General features: G+C 48.9%; 1 protein-coding gene across 1 annotated transcript; it reads right to left on the minus strand.

Moving 5' to 3' along the window:
• Positions 1-4: 4 nt before the first annotated feature.
• CCDC134 (coiled-coil domain containing 134) lies at positions 5-16,658 on the minus strand. The gene is made up of 9 exons (XM_066256754.1): positions 16,529-16,658; positions 16,066-16,160; positions 15,143-15,177; positions 14,404-14,525; positions 13,420-13,538; positions 13,124-13,208; positions 11,296-11,477; positions 10,933-11,004; positions 5-3,247 (listed from the first exon to the last, which is right to left on the minus strand). The coding sequence occupies exons 3-9, from the start codon at positions 15,151-15,153 to the stop codon at positions 3,122-3,124; spliced, it is 717 nt and encodes a 238-aa protein (XP_066112851.1). The 5' UTR covers positions 15,154-15,177; positions 16,066-16,160; positions 16,529-16,658; the 3' UTR covers positions 5-3,121.
• Between the last annotated feature and the right edge of the window lie 1,929 nt (positions 16,659-18,587).

The raw sequence follows: 18,587 nt of genomic DNA on the forward strand, positions 1-18,587 counted from the left end.
AACAAAAAAAACCCGCCCACTTTTGCAGTGCTGGTCAACCTGGTCCTTCCCACACACTAGTGGGCGTTCCAGCTTTCATGGTGGGCCAATCACAGCGCCATTTGTTTGCTTCCCCTATAGCCACCATGAAAGCTGGGCCACCCACTAGTGGGTGGGAGGGACCGGTTGACCAGCACTGCAAAAGTGGGCGGTTTTTATAAAAAGGTTTGCCATCATGGACCTAGAACCTCAGTGTCCCAGGTCAACACTGCACTACGCCACCACCAGTAAGACAACTTTTGGTTTGGGATAAGCTGAAACATAAAGACTGAGGGTTATCAGGTAGCAATAGGGCAAGTGCCATCAGCTTTGTAGTCTTAGAGGATGCAGCATTAGTAAAAGAGCAGAAGAGAGACTAAGCCTAAAATCTCATTAAGGCTCAGATGAGGAAAGAGGAATCGGGAAGAGACAGATCAGACTCAGAGCAACAGAGTTGAGAACCAGGACAACATAGTGGCCAGAAGCCTGAGAAGCTCTTCAGAAACTGTCAACAGCATCTCTCTGCAGACAATGACTAGGAACAGCAGAGGAAGATATGGGGATGTAGGTAAAGCACAGAGCATTTACCTAGCTGCTGTGGCTGACGCAATGCTGTGAGAATACTCCAGATCCCGGAACCCTCCAACCAGGAGGGAGCTCGCCTCCTATAAGGAAGTGACTCAGCACCAACTACGCAGCTCCCTGATCTTTTTAGCCATTGGCTTTGAAGAACACGCTGTAACACCCTATAGGCTGAACCTGTGTATATAAGCTAACTTGCTTCCTGAATAAAGCGGATCTACATCGCTGAACCTGGTCCCTGGAGTCGGGTCTCTGCATCTCCATCGTCCTAACCCCCAGTGGGCCTTGTCCACATACTGGCACCTCGAACAGGGACCCAACCAGCACTCAAAGGACGGCCAGTTTGGATCCCAGGAAACCCCCAACCTGCTTGACAGGGTTTCTTGGGTACTCACTAAGTGGTTCAGTCTTCACCCGTCCAAAGCCACAGGGCTGAATAAGGAGGAAGAAGGGTTGTAGGCTAGGAAGGTTTTGCCCCCGGGGACATCTAGCAATGTCTGGAGAAATATTTGGTTGTCCTAACTAGGAGATTACTAGATATCTAGTGAGTTGAGGCCAAGAATGCTGCTAAATATCCTATAATACCCACAGTCTTCCTCACATTCACAACAAAGAATTTTCTGGCCCTAAATGTAAACAGTGCCACTGTTTAGAAACCCTACCTTACAGGATATTGGGAGTTCCCAGACTTTCCATGCATGTCTCAGATTGGGCCTGAAAGCTCAAAAGACAGGGAAAAAAACAAACAAACAGGAACAACATCCAAGGCGATGCTGAAAGCACTACTGAAGATAACATTTGCCACCATTAGGCATCTCTGGCACTGATGGTCTGGCCACTTGGCATCTCCTCAACCCCTCTGGCCACTGCTTCTACCAGCACCATTCACACAGGCTGGTGCATCTGGTTGGTGATACTTCAGTCACAGAACTGAATCCTACCTGCAACAAGGCTGGCCAAACAAGTACCCTTGGGTCTCTACAGCTCCTGGAAGGGGAGATAGACAGGCTCTGCCTACAGTAAGACTCAGGTGAAGTTCTGAAAACAAGTGACCACAACAATCAACAGTGCAGCAAAGGGAAGGAGAGAGGGGAAAGCAAGATGGTTCTTCTTTTTTCTCTGAAGGTATCAGATAGGAGATTTTGGAACCGTCTGAAGATGGTGAAGAAGATACCAATCAAGATAGAGGCCAAACATGTAGAAGGACGAGCCCAAGAGGACCAAGGTACCAGATAAGGAAGAAATGAAGATGGCACTGGGCCCCTCTCTTTGTGCTTACAGTGGATGCTCAGCAAATCTATGGGACAAACCCCAGCCTTGGAGAAGCAGTTCAGGGCTGGGCAGGCAATTCAGATATTATCAAATTCATTTTACCAGTGAAGCCACAGCACAGAGAAGGGGTGGGCCAGAGTCACTCAGCAAATCTGATGGACTAAGACAAAATGCAGGTCTCCCCTGAGCTCTGTCAATAGTGGTGATGGTAGGTTCTGAAATGGTTATGTCTCTTAACTTTTAAGAGGCAGACCCTAGCTAGGCAAGGTCAAAGAGACAGAGCTAGAATTCCCACCAAGGCCCCTCCCTCCTCTGCCTGGGAAGGGCAGCTGCTCACTCACAGCCTCTGCAGCTTCCCTGCCCTGTGACCGCAAGACTCTGCTTGCATACCTCCTGAGTCAGAAAGCTCAGGCTGATTAATCCAGCTTGGGGCAGCCCTGGCATTAAAGCACAGCCTCTGCAGAGGTGCAGCCTATTCCTCTAGCCCCCCGCCCATAGGCTGAAGATCTCCCAGCACTGCCAAAGAGGAAAAGTTGACTCTTTCCTGTGCATGCTCTATGACTGTCCCCAGATAGTTGAGGAGACAGATCATGTTGCTCCAAGGTCAGCTTGGATAAACAACCTCCAGTCCTTTTCCAACACTGATCCTTTGTCAAGGACAGAGCTGAGAAGCGATTAGGAGGCCTCAGCCAAGCCCCAGCTTTCCTGCCCTCCAGGAACATTCTCTAAGGTGCTCTCTATACCTGAGGACCTCTGGTTCCCCAACACGGCCCCTCACTACCTACCAGCTATGATTTGCCCAGAGGGTTTGCTGGCTTTTATTGTGTCTCTGTAGGGGGGTTGGAACTTGTGCCCTGTGGCTCAGTGACATATGGAGCCAGGGACAGGTGCAGGGCTTCCACACATGGATCGAAGCCTGGTTCTGCTACCTCTCCATGAAAGGGCAGCCAGCCAGCCACTGGGAGAACCCAGCCCTAGGCTCCTCCTATGTCCCGCAGCATCTCCCCAGGGTTAGGTCTGAAGCAGTGCAGTGTCCTTTGAAGGTCCCCTCAACACATCCTCCAGGGAGACCTCTAGGAGGAAATCCAGCCCTCTGCAGCACAGTCCCTTCAGCTGGGGTTCACAGTCAGCTCCAGGGTCCCAAGCAAATGGGCCAGCTCTCACCACCGATCAGTCATCGCTGCTTCACCTTGGCCATGCTGCCTCCTCCTCTTCCTCCTGGCCCCTTGAACCCTGGGCTGCAACAGGGCTATAACTCAGACTGGGATCGTGAGATCCGTGGGCCTTTTCGTATCTCTCTCCGCTTCTCATCTTTCTTCCGGCGTTTCTCCTCTTCTCTCAGGGCTTTCTGGAAAGGGTCGGTGCTAGGAATGAACTGAAGGGAAGAACAGAGTGGTTTGATTTAGTCCCTGATGGCAGTTTACACTGAGCTAGGCTGCTGTGTGGACACATCGACCCAATCCCTGCCCTCAGAGAGCCCACAGACATAGAGATGGTTAAATGGGTTTGGGGAGGACTGCTAAGTGGGTCCTAAAAGATAAGCAGGAAGGTTACAACAAACAGGGTGAGGGAAGGAGGACATTCTAGATAGATAGACAGGTGCTGAGGTGTGAACTTCCACAGGCATCAGAGGAACAATAAACAGACTCCTCTCAGGGTGAGAGGGTCGAGTACCCAACAACCATAGAACACCACCCCCAAACCCTGGCTGCCATACCCAAGGAGGAGGGGATGGCAGCCAGTGAGAATAAGAGACAGGCATTCTGTCTAGGCAAGGGAGTACACAGGAAGCAGGTGGATCAGAAGTCAAACTGACAGACCCTGGAAAGGGGGTGGGAGGAAGAGAAGATGGTGGTAGTGCCCATGCTCATGGCTTCCATAGGTGATAGAGGGTGGTGCCCAGTGAGGAAATGGCAACACAGGGCAAGCAGGAGTGGGAGAAGAATGAGAACTGCAGTTGGGGCACTCTTCAAGTGCAACTCCACTCCTACACTCTTCTCTCTCTGCTCTCTCCAAACCCATGGCTTCTGGTCAGATATCTCTCAAATGTGCATATTCACACCTAAGTGCCTGCCTGGCACCTCCACTAGGATGACCCAAATGTGCCCCCAACTTGGAATGGCTCCACCACCAAACCCAGTCCCTTTCCAGCATCCCTATCTTCATGAACAGTGTTTCCCCTACCACACTCTACTTCCTATTCCTACAAGTTAATTCTGCTCCACTACGGGGAGATAAGGAGCTGGGAGGAGCCCCTCAGGATACTCCTATACCTTCTGATTCTAGCTGGGGAAAGGCCAGTCAAGAGATCTTGGCTTCTTCAGCCCCAGATGGCTCAGCTTCACCAGGGGAGCCCAAACTTAGTTAGGGCAGAAGAGAAAAACTGCCCATCCCTTTCCTGGATCCCTTCCCCATGAGACCTGCACCTAATGCCCACTTTAAATTCCTGACACTAAACTCAAGCAGCCCTTTGTGCTGCCTAGCAATGGAGCCCCAGCAACTCTCCTACGCCTGGCACGATCAGTTCTTCCTCCCTAATAGGTCATTTCCATCAACATGCAGACATGCCAGTCTCTCCTGAATAAATCCCCTTTGAACCCACACTGACCTCCAGCTATTCTCCCACTGGTCTGCTCTCCTTGAAAACAAATTCTTCATAAGGGTTGTTTGGACTTCCTGAGCCCACTTCCTTTCCCCCCATTCTCTGGAAATCCAATCTTTTGTCCTTACCCCACCACCAAACAGCCTTTATTAGGATCTCTGATGGCCTCCACGTTACTAATTCCAGCGGCTAGTTCTCAGGTCTTATATTCCTTAACCTTGCCGCAGGGTTTGATGTGCCCATCACTCCTTCCTGGAACTTTCCAGGTCTTTGGGAAACAACTCTCTTGCATTTGCTACTATTATGCTGCCTGCTCCTTTTGGGGGCTCATTCCCCAAACCTCTAATTGCAACCACATCTCAGTCCTCAGACCACTTCTTATCTGCCCTGAGTCCCTCCCCTCTAAGTGATGGCGTCCTGGCCACAGATTGGATATTTTCTTCATATGCTAGACTCTCACCATTTGTAGCTTGAGCTTCAACCTCTTCCTTGAAATCTAGTCATATAGCCAATTGCCCCTCTGGTATGTCATTCAGATGTTCACCAGGTCCAGAAACAGTCTTGGCCCCAAATGCAGCCTTCAACCTGCTCCCACCACAGTCTCCCCTTTTAGAAAATGACAGCCCCATTCTTCCACATGCTGAGGCCAAAAATCTTCGAGTCATCCTTAATGCTTCTTAATCCACATCTGCTTCCTTAGCAAATCTTATTGGTTCTACGTTCAAAATGAAACTGGAACCTTACCATTCCTCAGCAGCCCTCACTGTCACCTAGTTCAAGCCACCATGAACTCCCAAATGGAAAAGCACAGGAGCCTCCTAGATCATTCTCCACAAAGCAGCCAAGCTGATCCTTTAAAAGGGAAGTCAGAGCCCATCACTCTGCTCTCCATGTCTCTCAGAGTAAATGCCAAGGCCCCTGAAAAGTCCTCCTCCAAGGGCCGCATGACCTGGCCCACTCTCTGACTTCACCTCCTTGCACTCCTCACCCCTCCACATAAGCTGCCAACTCAGGCCCTTTGCACTTGCTGCTGCTATAGCCAGGTATGTTCTCTACCCTCTGACTACATGCTGGCTCTCTCTCATTCCCTTCAGGTCTTTTTTTTTTTTTTTTTTTGTATTTTTCTGAAGTGAGAAGCTAGGAGGCAGAGAGACGGACTCTCGCATGCGCCCAACCAGGATCCACCCGGCATGCCCACCAGGGGGCGATGTTCTGCCCATCTGGGGCATTGCTCCATTGCAACCAGAGCCATGCTAGCGCCTGAGGCAGAGGCCATGGAGCCATCCTCAGCACCCGGGCCAACTTTGCTCCAATGGAGCCTTGGCTGTGGGACGGAAAGAGAGAGAGAAAAGAGAGTGGGAAGGGTGGAAAAGCAAATGGGTGCTTCTCCTGTGTGCCCTGGCCGGGAATCAAACCTTGGACATCCACACGCAGGGCTGACACTCTACCACTGAGCTAGTCAGCCAGGGCTCCCTTCAGGTCTTCTCAGTGAGATCCTCTCTGCACCCAATTATGCAAAATGACAACTGTACCTCCACCTTACCCCAGAATTCCTTAACCACATCACCCCACTTTTTTATTCATAGCTCATCACCACCTATCATAGTATATATTTTTTATTGACTGTCTCCTCCAACTCTAAAGTTCTTTCCAAAGTGAGCAGGGTGTTTCTCTAATTGCTTGGATTCAATAAGTGCTCACTAAATGAATGAATAGCTATAGTCTCTGAGCCTATTTAAACTAGTCCCTCTGCCTAAAGATCTTCCCTGAGCTAGTCCACCTGACACTTACTTGCCCAGAGCCTTCACCACACAGAGGCTGAGTCAGGTCTCCTTCAGGGGTCCCACGTTCATCACTTCCCTCCTCCACTGGCAGTGATCATGCTGCACTGGGACTGTTTCTCTGCTGCTTTCCCCATCAGACTGTGAGCATCTGAATGGCAGGGAAAGGGCCAGCCCCTTCTGGACAGAGACAGTGGCTAGTACTCAGCCCGACACAAACTGGCGCTAGTGATGGCTATGTACAGTAGGAGGTCCCCGGAATACTTGCCAGTGTAGAGGGAGCATATGAAGGGAGCTGAGCAAGCCTGGGCTATGCCAGTGGACAGGTCTGTGTTGGACATCAAAAGTATAAAGCCTGACCAGGTGGTGGCACAGTGGATAGAGCATTGAACTGGGATGGGGAAGACCCAAGTTCGAGACCCCGAGGTCACCAGCTTGAGCGTGAACTCATCTGGTTTGAGCAAAGCTCACCAGCTTGGACCCAAGGTTGCTGGCTCGAGCAAGGGGTTACTCCATCTGCTGAAGGCCCGCAGTCAAGGCACATATGAGAAAGCAATCAATGAACTAAAGTGTCGCAATGAAAAACTGATGATTGATGCTTCCATCTCTCTCTGTTCCTATTTGTCTCTAGCTATCCCTCTCTGTCTCTGTTAAAAAAAAAAAAAGTATAAAACCTTGCAACTGTCCCTAGACAGTGAGAAGTACATTGCTGCTATGGTTCTGTCCAAGCAGAGCACATTATAATGAAGCTAAACTAAATTTACCCTGGAGCCCATTCTCTCTGAGGCCCACACTCTCACCCTCTCCATGTGAGGCATCCATGACCTGCAGTGTGAAGAGGGCCAGTATTACAGCAGTAAAGCATCCCTATGGATGCTCCACCATTGGGAAAGGCATCATGGTCTTGAGCGCCCTGCATGTTCTTGCTAAGCACAAGAACTCAGCCCTGACTATTCCTTACCAGGACCACTTATCAGAATTGTGACTACAGTAAGCTGCTGGCTCAACAGGGCTCTCAACTCAGAAGTTACCCTACTCAGTCCTGGTCTACTGAAGTTAACTGAATTTCTAGCAAATGGTGCTGTGCAGAAGTTAACAGAGCCTACCTGACTGCTATTCTGACAGGCCTGCTTCCAAGGCCAGCCTTTGGCTGACGTCTGGGAACTTGGATTCCGGGAGGGCTTCTACCACCCTAACTGTGCCCAATCTGTTTGTGGTTTATGCTTAACACTTGCATCCCTTCTGGGAGGCTGGAACTTTGGCAGGTGCCAGGCAGAAGATGCCTACTTGACCAGCCAGCTCCCAATTAAAAACCCTGGGCACTGAGTCTTCATAAGCTGCCCTGATAGAGAACTTTTCACACATGCTGTCACAACTTGTTGCTGGGGGAATTAAGTATGCCTTGTGACTCCACTCGGAGGGGACTCTTGGGCGTTTGCGCCTTTCCCTTTGCTAATTTTGCTTTGTGTTTTCCCTGTAATACATAATGGCTGTGAGCATGACTATACACTGCGTCCTAGTGAATCATCAACCTGAGGATGGTTTTGGAGACCCCTGACATAGCTGGTAGTAGCCATCAGCCCCTAGTGACAATGAAAGACTAGCTGTCATAAAAAGCCAGCCAATGATCTGAATTAAAAGCCATCACATTTGCTTAGATGATACTCCTAAAGACCAGGCATACTACATTTTTACTATCTGTTGTCAGTGTCCTAGCCATCTGGTCTGCTGCTCAGAAGACTTGGTGGATCAAGGACAGCCATCCCTCTTTGGGTCTGTGAACTATGGAAACAAACTGTGGTTGACAAATGGACAGTCTGGGTCCCTCGCTCAGATGCCCATAGTATGGCCTTTTCTCTGACGAGACTGACCAGAATCAAACTGCTGATCACAACAACCCAGATGCAGTCATTTCTGCTTAAAAGCATTATTGTACTAGATGTGGCAACATACCTGCCATCATGGACTGACACAAAAATAACTCTGTAGTTCTGGTTGGACTATCTGGAGTCCCGGGTTGGAATAGTATGGCTAAATGCATTAGGATAATGACCAATTGGTTGAGTACACTCCTTGTGTATTCATGTGGACCAATATGGGAGATATGCCTCTGAAAATTTTGTAAAAATGCCCTTGTCTCATTCACATCTGACCCTTCTGTTTGAAGATCTAGGTAAGAGTAGGAGATGACGGTGAAAAAATGTTAACATAGGTCTAGGATGTGACATACCTAGCCTCCAACTGGTTAGGTTAATAACCCCAGCATCTAGAGAGAGACCACCTTAGATCCCAGGACATATGGAGAACAATTAATTCCCTTTGTTGCTTAGATCCAGCACTGCCACCGGGCTAAATAATCCTAGGATCTGTCCAGGCCAAGTAGCAGCTGCAGATGACAATCTAACCAGCTGCTAGATATGTCATTCTCAACATGATAAAATAATGACAAAGACACAGTTAGTACTGAATTATTCTGGTGTGCCTGATGCCATCAAAGGCAGCTTCTGAACTGACCCTGTGCAGACACACATACCAATACAACCTTGTTTCAATCTGACAGATACAAATCCATCTCCTTCTCCTGATGCCTGAGTGGCCTGGAGTTATATCATGTAGGGCAGTGGTCAGCAAACTCATTAGTCAACAGAGCCAAATATCAACAATACGATTGAAATTTCTTTTGAGAGTCAAACCGCATCTCCAGTTGCCCAACACATCCGTGCGTACCTGCGCACCCGCATGTGGTATTTTGTGGAAGAGCCACACTCAAGGGCCAAAGAGCCACATGCAGCTCGCGAGCCACGGTTTGCCGACTACTGATGTAGGGCAACTGAGGCTGCAACTACACAGTGACACTCATAATTCAGCCAAACAATGTAATGGTGACCCAAATACAGTGTAATGCATGGGAGACAGTGAGCTATGGAGTTCTCTCTCCACTGGGGATGAGGTTTGTTGTGGATCTCTGTAACTACTGGCAAAACATCAAAGGTCAGCAAGTCAGTCTAAACTCTTGTGTGCGTGGTAATCAATAACATTGGCCTTAGACCACATCCAATGGTCTAAAATAGGACCTACTAGTCCCTCCAAAACCGATCAAAGCTGGCTGAGTCTCTGACCCTGAAGCACACAGCTTGAAATGTCAGATACTGCACTGCAGGCTGGCATCATCCTGCTGCTTTTAGTCTTGCTGATGGCAGCCTTAAGTGTAGTATGAGACAGATTGAACAAATTTGGACCTAGCTTCTACCAGTCAGATTAATAGACTGAATAGCATGTTCATGTGGAAATTTGCATTAGGTCAAGACCTTTAGGCTGAGGGATGGACTGTGGGGGAGGCAGTCCACCATGGCCCTGAGCATCCCTGCATACTCTTACTGGGAACACCAAGAATGCAAAGCCTTGACCACTGTGTACCTGGGCCATTTCTCAGGACTGTGTTTGCAGAGAACCTTGAAGGATGAGGTGATGTCTCTCCTCCTCAAAGAGCAGGTTTACTTCTGTTCACTATAAAAGTGGTAAATTTCCCAAGCTTGGTAGTCTTTGGATGTGGCATCCATCTGGAACCCTCTGTCACCCCTGTGGGACTCAGGGAACAAGGAGAACAAACACACCAGGACAGGGGTCCTCAAACTACGGCCCGCGGGCCACATGCGGCCCCCTGAGGCCATTTATCCGGCTCCCGCCGCTCTTCCGGAAGGGGCACCTCTTTCATTGGTGGTCAGTGAAAGGAGCACATTGACCATCTCATTAGCCAAAAGCAGGCCCATAGTTCCCATTGAAATACTGGTCAGTTTGTTGATTTAAATTTACTTGTTCATTTTAAATATTGTATTGTATTTGTTCCCGTTTTGTTTTTTTACTTTAAAATAAGGTATGTGCAGTGTGCATAGGGATTTGTTCATAGTTTTTTCTTATAGTCCGGCCCTCCAACGGTCTGAGGGACAGTGAACTGGCCCCCTGTGTAAAGTTTGGGGACCCCTGTACCAGGACAACAGTCTGGACACTGGTTTTGCTGTAATAAATTCTGATGTCTCTGACCTGCCAGTATCCATGCAACAGTAGCAGACTAGCTTGTTAGCCTCCAAGTAGGGTGTAAAATCTGAGAACCCTCAAAGACCCTGAAACACCTCCTTTCCTTGCACCAGGGGCAAATCTGTGATTTGATGAGTGTAGTCCTCCAAGCCTTTTGACCCCCTGCACCTCTGATCCCCTCCTCTCATCATATACGCCCCCATCTGTAATCCTACCCCACAGCCTCCAGCCCTCAGAGCCCACTCCAGCCCCCTAGGAATGTAGGACAGAAGCTTGGCTCTGTGATCAGAGGCTCAAGGACAGAGAAGAGCATGACTTGACTTCCTCTGGCTTTCCTCACATTTATCCCAAGTAGGGTCCCTATTATACACTGAGAAGGGTGTGTTCACAGCCTCTGACTGCCACCCACAGCTGTAGTCCACATCCCATGAATAGACATGTCATCTGAAGCTAAGACAGGGCAGTGGCTTACCCAAAGGCACCAGACAGTGAGTAATGGTTCCTGGACCCAGACCTGGGCATGTCTGGCTTCAAGTCCAAAGCCCTTATGTCCCACCTCAGGCACCCCAACCCCTGCAGGATCTGGCTTCCCGTGGCCTAGCAGAGGCAGAGCAGACATGGCCACAAGCCCCCAAAGCTCACCTCTGTGCGGTCTACTTTAAATGGGTTGTGGAAGTCAGAGCCTTTCTCGCTGATCCCCAGCTCCTGGGCCATCTGCAGACGAGGAAAAGCTAGTCATCCTCTGCCTTCTCCTGCCTCTTGCTCACCCGCAGGCAATTCCCTCCACGTTGGAACCCAAAGCCCGAGACTTGGGCAAAGGTGCGCCAGGTGATGACCCCTAGGGACCCAGGTGAGCACAGAACCCCTTAAGATGGCAACTCAAGGTACCCTGAGGCTTATCACAGAAAGTGCAACCAGATGATGACACTCAAGTCCAGCTGTAGTTGCAAAGCTCACAGGATACTGGGAGACAGGACTCAAGACTGCCTCTGCCCCAGTCCTTACCAGGCTGAGGATAGGTGAGTGGGGCCCCTGGTCAAAGACGCCTGACTGGTTGCAGAAGCTGATGCCCCAGCGGATGAGGAGATTCCAGTTGGAGTTGTGGTCAAAGTAGTGGTGTACGATCCTTGGAAAACGCAGCACCACATCACCGAAGAAGGCCGTGTTCTCCACCACTTGGGAGAAAGCTGGCAAGAGGACCCTGATAAGTGCCATGGTTGATGTCCTTCTACTGCCCTCCTGGCCAGCCCCAGGTACCTCTAAAAAATGGAGGCAATCCCACCAAACCCACTAAACAGAGAAGGGACCAGTATTTGCTGTCAACAGGAGCACTACATGCTAAAGGAATTATGTCCACTAGATCACTGAATCCTCAAACCACCTTTAGAGGGAGATGTAACAGCTGCTCCCATTTTACAATGGAAAGAATGAGTGGTAAATTTGGGCTGCAAACCCAGGTATGTCTGACTTCAAAGGCCCTGCTCTTTCCTCTATATCTCATGACTTAGAAGACTCTTGCTATAGAGACCAGAGATGGGTGTCATTCTGCACATGAAGGCATCAAATGAGGTTTTGCTGGGGCCAATTCTCCCCAAATTGTTATTGAAATGTCCAAGCCTGATATTAGCACAACCAGTGTCTATGAGGGGTCAGGTTTGTTAGGATGGCCAGGGAACACATCAGGGTTTGTTTTTTAAAAATACTCTTCCAATTTTATTTTATTTTATTTTAAATGCTTAAGTATTTTGAATTAATTTTAGACTTACATGATATACCATAAAATCCTTTCACTTGACTTCCTTTAGTATCATCTTATGTAAACACTGTACAACTACCTACACCACTAAATTAACATTGATACAATACAGCCATAGACCTTATTTGAATTTCATCAATTTCCCCACTAATATCCTTCTTCTGGTCAACAGGTCAGTTTAGACTATTTTGTGTCCATAATGGTGGCAGGTCCCCAAACCCAGGCTAGCACGAAGAGTAAGTATAGACCTAGCCCTGGCAGCAGCTCCTGTTTGGGGGCCCTGCAGATAATGCACAGGTAGCCCTTGGCAGCAGTGTCAGGCCACCCACAGATAGGCAGACTCCTTCAAAGATATGTCACGTGAGGCTGGAACCCTGGGCTTCAGAACAATCCTGAACTCAGGAGTGAGCATGGTTTATAAGTAAGAGCCAAGTTATACATATAACTTCCTCAATTACAGTGGAGATTAGAGATGATATTTATAAAAGTGCCTACCATTCAACATGTAAAGGATACTTCCAGCCTCTCTCAGTGTAATGTAGGAAATTTTATTAAGATATCCCTAGTTAATGGGAAAATTATCACTGGAAAGAATTTCTTGGAAGGGGAAATGAAGGGACACAATATATTCTACCTAATTTGTCTGTCCTATCTAGTCTCAAAAATGAATTAAGAGGGTTGGGACTTGCAGAACAGTAGTAAAGAGTGTGGGCAACTGCCCCCACTGTCCAGTCACTTCAGTAGGCCTATTTTTTCTCCTGTAAATGGGAACAATCCTTGCCTTCTCTACCAGAAGGGTCAGGGTGGTGAAGGCAAGGATCCCTGGAGAGGTAGTGGGCAGAGCTTCTTCCCTGGTTCCCCTGTTCTGGGAACAGGATAGCACAAAGAAATACATTTGTGCCAGGGATACAGAAATTGGCTCTGAAGCTCAGAAATTCTTGGAAAACAAGGGGAATACATGGAAGGTGCCACAAGAGAGTATTTCCAGAGAAAAACAGTGCCAAAAAGAGGAAGGAAGAAACAACTAGAGAACATCAAAGTGGGGAGGAGGAGAGGGAAAGATTAGGAAGACCATACCATCCTTCAGTTTCTCGTCCTGGGGGAAGGGCCCATCTGGGAGCACATCTGCAGCAATGAGCACTGTCCGGGAGTCCTCCAGCACCTGAGGGAACCCCACCTGGCTGAGTGACTTTGCAGAGACCTTTAGAGATCAACGATCAACCACAGCCCAGTTTTCTTAAACCCTATTTCAAATCTTTTATACACACAGTTCCGCCTAATTGAACACTATCCCCTTAAGAAGCTGGTACTCATCCTTCAATGCCCAGATCAAAGACTAGGCCTGTCATGAGCTGCCCTGCACCTGCATGCACCTTAAAGAGCCCCTTGAGCATGACATCAAGGATCTTGTACTGCTGGTAGACGTCATTCAGCTCCACCAAGTTTTTCAGTGCCAATAGCTGCTCCCGCCGCTTCACCTCAAACATCTTCTTATCTGAGCAGCATTAAGTTAAGGAGTTGGCACCGTTACTCCTGTCTGGATAATCCAGTGGTCACAACCCAAAGGGCCCATTCCTGACAAGTAAATATCTGAAAGGCCACAGATACCCATGCCTGAGCCCCGGCTGCCACCCCCCACCAGGGAAATAACAAACTGAGCAGCATATGCACCCTGAAATGTTATCATTTGTCCACTTCACAGAGGATTACACACCTAAGAGATTAATCACAGCCCTCAGGTCCTGACCCCTGTCCTTCCCCTCCCAAGAGCCTTCCCACTATGTCCCACAACTATTCACACTATTCCCAGAACCTCTGCTCCTTTGCTCACTGTACACTCTGCCTAGAATGTCCCCAAACCTTCTCTATGAGTTTTTATTCTTTCAAGACCCAGTATAAAAGTCAGAGCACACTGTTTCTCCCATGTTCCATCAGAGCAGTGATCACAAAGAACAATGTGAGGCCTGTGTGAAGGCCTCAGAGCCAGGGACTGATCCTGACTCATTTTTGTGACCCTAACGCCTGGCCCAGAGTAATGGCCCAGTATGCTAGGACCTAAGTCCCCCTGCCCAGGATCTCACCCACAAGGTACTAGGCACATATATACAATTCTCAGAGCCCTCATGCCTCTGAGACATGTGCCTGTCTTTTCCATTTAACATAATAGGGAAACTGAGGCTCAGAGGACAGTAGATTTGATCAAAGTTTGATGAGAGTACCTTACCTTTTCTTCCCTGTTCCCATCAATGGAACCTGACCCACCCTTAGAATGCCATAAGGGGCTGTGAGTATAGAGAGACTTCATTTATATATTACTCAAGCACAGCTCATTAAACCCCCCCTCCAACCTCAAAGGATATAGATCTCCAAGCTTGGGTCCAGGGAGGTCCTCAGGGTGTTTGTGACTCCTGTCCCAGACAGTAGCAGGACAAACAGGACGACTAGGAACTGAGAAAGGTACATATCCACGATCCTGGAGCTAGGGGAGTAACCCAAAGAAAGAAGGTAAGACCCGAAGATTAGTGTTATATAAAATACAGTGAGGTGAACAGCAACTTCTTCTGACATGGCATACCCTCCAAGTACCAAGAACCCAACTTTAGTAAGCCCTGGAGCCCCAGTCCCTAGTCCAGGGCCTGTGACCAGCAGACTCAAAATAAAGGCCATGGAGTAGTAGGTAGGAGGGAGGTCAGCAGTGCAGGGATGCTTAGAACACAGGGGTCAGCGTCTGGAGCTCTGGGCTGGAGCCCTTGTTCGTCCCAACCATAGAACATCAGGCAAATTGCTCAGCTTCTCTGAGCCTCAGCTTCCTCATTTTAAAACAGGGATAAGGGGGTCACCTCCCTACTGCAGGGAGGGAGAACTGAGTGAAGCAATATGCCTGAGGAAGGTGGGGCTGGTCAATATCATTCCCTCTCAATCCCCCACCCCCATCCTGGCCTCCCAGAAGGTATTTGATCAAGGAGGCCCAGGCAATAAGGGGGATGTGAAGCTTCTGGTGTTTCCCTCCTTCCCTGACTTCTGTCATCAGAAAGGGACATAGGGCAGGAAGGGAGGCAGGGTGGTCTTGGAGTAAGAGGGATGCTACTCACTCACTTTGGAACCATAGGCACCTCAAGCAACACCTATTCCTGTTCAAGCAACATTCTCCAATTAGTTATTGAGTACCTACCATGTTCTAGGCCAGGGGTCCCCAAACTTTTTACACAGGGAGCCAGTTCACTGTCCCTCAGACTGTTGGAGGGCCAGACTATAAAAAAAAAAAAACTATGAACAAATCCCTATACACACTGTACATATCTTATTTTAACGTAAAAAATCAAAACGGGAATAAATACAATATTTAAAATAAAGAACAAGTAAATTTAAATCAACAAACTGACCAGTATTTCAATGGGAACTATGCTCCTCTCACTGACCACCAATGAAAGAGGTGCCCCTTCCAGAAGTGCAGCGGGGGCTGGATAAATGGCCTCAGGGGGCCGCATGCGGCCCGCGGGCCTTAGTTTGGGGACCCCTGTTCTAGGCAATGTTTTACAGCTGGGAATACAGCAGTAAAACAAAAGTCCCTGCATTCATGGTAGTTATTTCCTTAGCAGAAATAAGAGATAACCAATAAACTTATAAAACAAAAACAGAAGAATGAAAGGGAGTTGTTGGGGTTCAATATTAAATACAGTTATCAGAGAAGGCTTTAGACTTAGGTAACAGGGACCCAATTTTACCAACGTGGAAACCATGGCACAGAAAAGTGTGGTCATTCAGCTATGCCCAGGCTAAACCAAGAGTCTAAATGAGTAGGCTATCTCAGAGCAAGCCACTCTTCTACCGGAACACCTGCCCCACCAGAGAGAAGCTCCGTTACTGACAGTGAGATCCTGCAAGGGTCAGCCAGATAATCACCCCCAGACACACACACACACACACACACACACACACACACATACACACACACACGGATGATACAACTGAAAGAGAATAAAAAGTAGTTCAAGTTCACCCAAGACCCCCAAACTTACAATGTCACGTTCCAGAATCAAGGAAACCAGACACAGGCTAGAGTAGAACTTGGGTCCAGGGAGATATGACTGAAGCAGGGGAAGAGTGGAAAAAGCTAAAACAACAACAAAAAGAAAAAAAAAAAAAACAGACTGCGTGGGGAGGATTCTGCCTTCTCTACTGTTACTCTCACTTACGGGGCCTCTCAATCCCGCTCCCCGCCCTTGCATCCCTATATCTCTTTCCAGCTCCGTTAGCTACTCTGAATCCATTCTGCAGGAGTGGCCTGGTGGTGGCGGGCCCTAAGCCAGTTTGCGGACCACGGGTGCTGACCCCAGCCTTTGGGGCTCCGGGAGAGAAGGAGTCTTTCCAAAAAGAAAAAGCGAATCTCAATCCCCACCTACCTGCAGCCGGTTCCGGGCCCTCACTCTTTCAGCCTCTCCACCAGGAGCCTACCCACTCGAAACCCGACCCCCCACCTACCAGATCAAGAGTGCGGGAAAGGGCAGCAGCAGAGAAACCAGCCGTGCGGCCAGGTCTGCCCCGAGACCAGCAAAGGTGCTCAACTCGTTACCAAGAGCCGCAGCATTGGGACTGCTGAGCGCTCTCCCGCCCACCGCGAGGTTTCTGGCCAATGAGTTCAGGCCGCGACGACTGCGACGGTTACCTCACTTCCGGTCCAGCCCCTCCGAGTTCCTGTTGGAATGTCTTTCCATCTTTCCTGCTCCGGGTCTTGGGGTCGTGGTTCTCGGTAAAGATCAGATTGGAGAAGTTAAGTCCGCGCCCGACTTAGAGGGTGCATCAGCCAAATGGGGCCTTTCCAGGAACTGTTTCGCCAGGTGACGGTGCTTGGCAAGATCAGTTTAGTGGGTCTTGACTGGGACACTATTTTAAAAGTAAACTAGCAGTGCGGAGTTGGGGCATCCCCTGCTCGCTCCTCAGGTTCTCCAAGTTCTAAACTCAGTTCATTGGGGGCTTCCCCGTTGGTTCATTAGGACGGAGTTCAGACCATTTTTGTGAAGAGTCTTCACCGGAGAAGGATGGGTGTAGGGCCAGTGGCCCCGGCAGTGGCCATGCCGATGCAGGTTCGCATTGGGTTTAGGCAGGCAGTAAAGGAATTAAGGAGCCAGAAAATGGTGGGCTATTCTGTTTATTAAAGTCTCCTATAGATGGACAAGCAAACAGGCAGGGATGCCCATGAAGGAAATGATTACCTCATGTTCTTTTCTTCAACTAATTCCCAGCTCCCTTCATTCAGGTTCCTCCAACCAGTAAGTAGAGTGAGAAATAACCAACTCGTTTATCGATCTCCCAGCCCCCTTTGTATGGCCATCTGGGTTTTTTTTTACGACCATTCCCCAACCCCTTAGCCTAGTAAATGATATGGCCTTCTCTTCCTTCTACCTTGGCATCGCCATTTAGCCAATCGAGAAAAAATAAGATTGTACGGTCAGCACTCCAGCCAATGGAACAAGACAGCATCCTAGGGCCTGCGTTAGGAATAAAAACGGGATTTGCCTTCTGCCTGCGCGCTTGCTGGCTGGCTGGCTGCCTGGCTTTCAATAGCAGCAGCATGCTCTTCTGCATAAGTTATTAAAGCTGCCTTGCTGAGGTATTTTGTCTCCACGAGTCTTGTTTAATTCCATCTCCAACAACCAGTTCCCTTTTTCTCTCCGGACTCAACACAAAACAGGCCCCCAGCAACCTCAGCACTCCACTCACTCTTCCTTGACTCAGCAAAACAGGCTGGGGGAAATAATTCCTTCTCTAGCAAACAATCACCCCTCCCAAGCAGGAAGGCAATCTGCAATCTGCCGCCCTAAGGGCAAACACAGGCAGCCTTCCACAGACTATACACAGAAGGCACTGCCCCAATACAAGCAAGCAAACTTTAAAAACATTTGTTTACACAGTGGGCTAGCCAGTTCCAGGCACCAGCATAGGCAGCAGCAGGTGAGAAAGGGGCTAGAGACCCCGTGGACTGAGCTCGGAACAGGAGCGGCAGTTGTGAAGCACAGACATTAAAAGAACTGCACATGTAGGCATACAGACAGAAGCAAGAGGAGCGCCTTTAAAGAAGGAACACAGAGTGCCTACTTTAGCCAAAAGAGCTGTGTCGGGGCAGTCCTGCACAGCTAGGAAGGCTGAGAAGGATTTGACCTGCTCAGCTTCCTTGCCTCTCTCCACCTTCATGGGAGGTGAGGAAGCAAGTAAAAAGCCTCTCAGAGCACTTGGATAACAGCAGCATGGAACACATAGCCTTTCTCTGCCCTTCCAGCCCTGAGGATGGGTGGTTTGGCTAGTATTTTCTGGGTACAACTAAGGCAACCAGCTAACACTCACTGGTGCTCCTTACATGTTACAAGGACAAATACCGCCCCCTCTTTCCCAGAGTAGGCCATCCACTGGCTGAGGAACCAGCTGGAAAGGGCCAAGGTGAGTTGAGAATAAAATGTTTTTAGAGCGTTTACCCAGGCATGTGAATGTATAATTTTATTTCCTGATTCAATTTTAACAATGGCATAAATGGTTCCAGACGAGT

Source organism: Saccopteryx bilineata, chromosome 1, assembly GCF_036850765.1.
Source record: "Saccopteryx bilineata isolate mSacBil1 chromosome 1, mSacBil1_pri_phased_curated, whole genome shotgun sequence".
NCBI lineage: Eukaryota > Metazoa > Chordata > Mammalia > Chiroptera > Emballonuridae > Saccopteryx > Saccopteryx bilineata.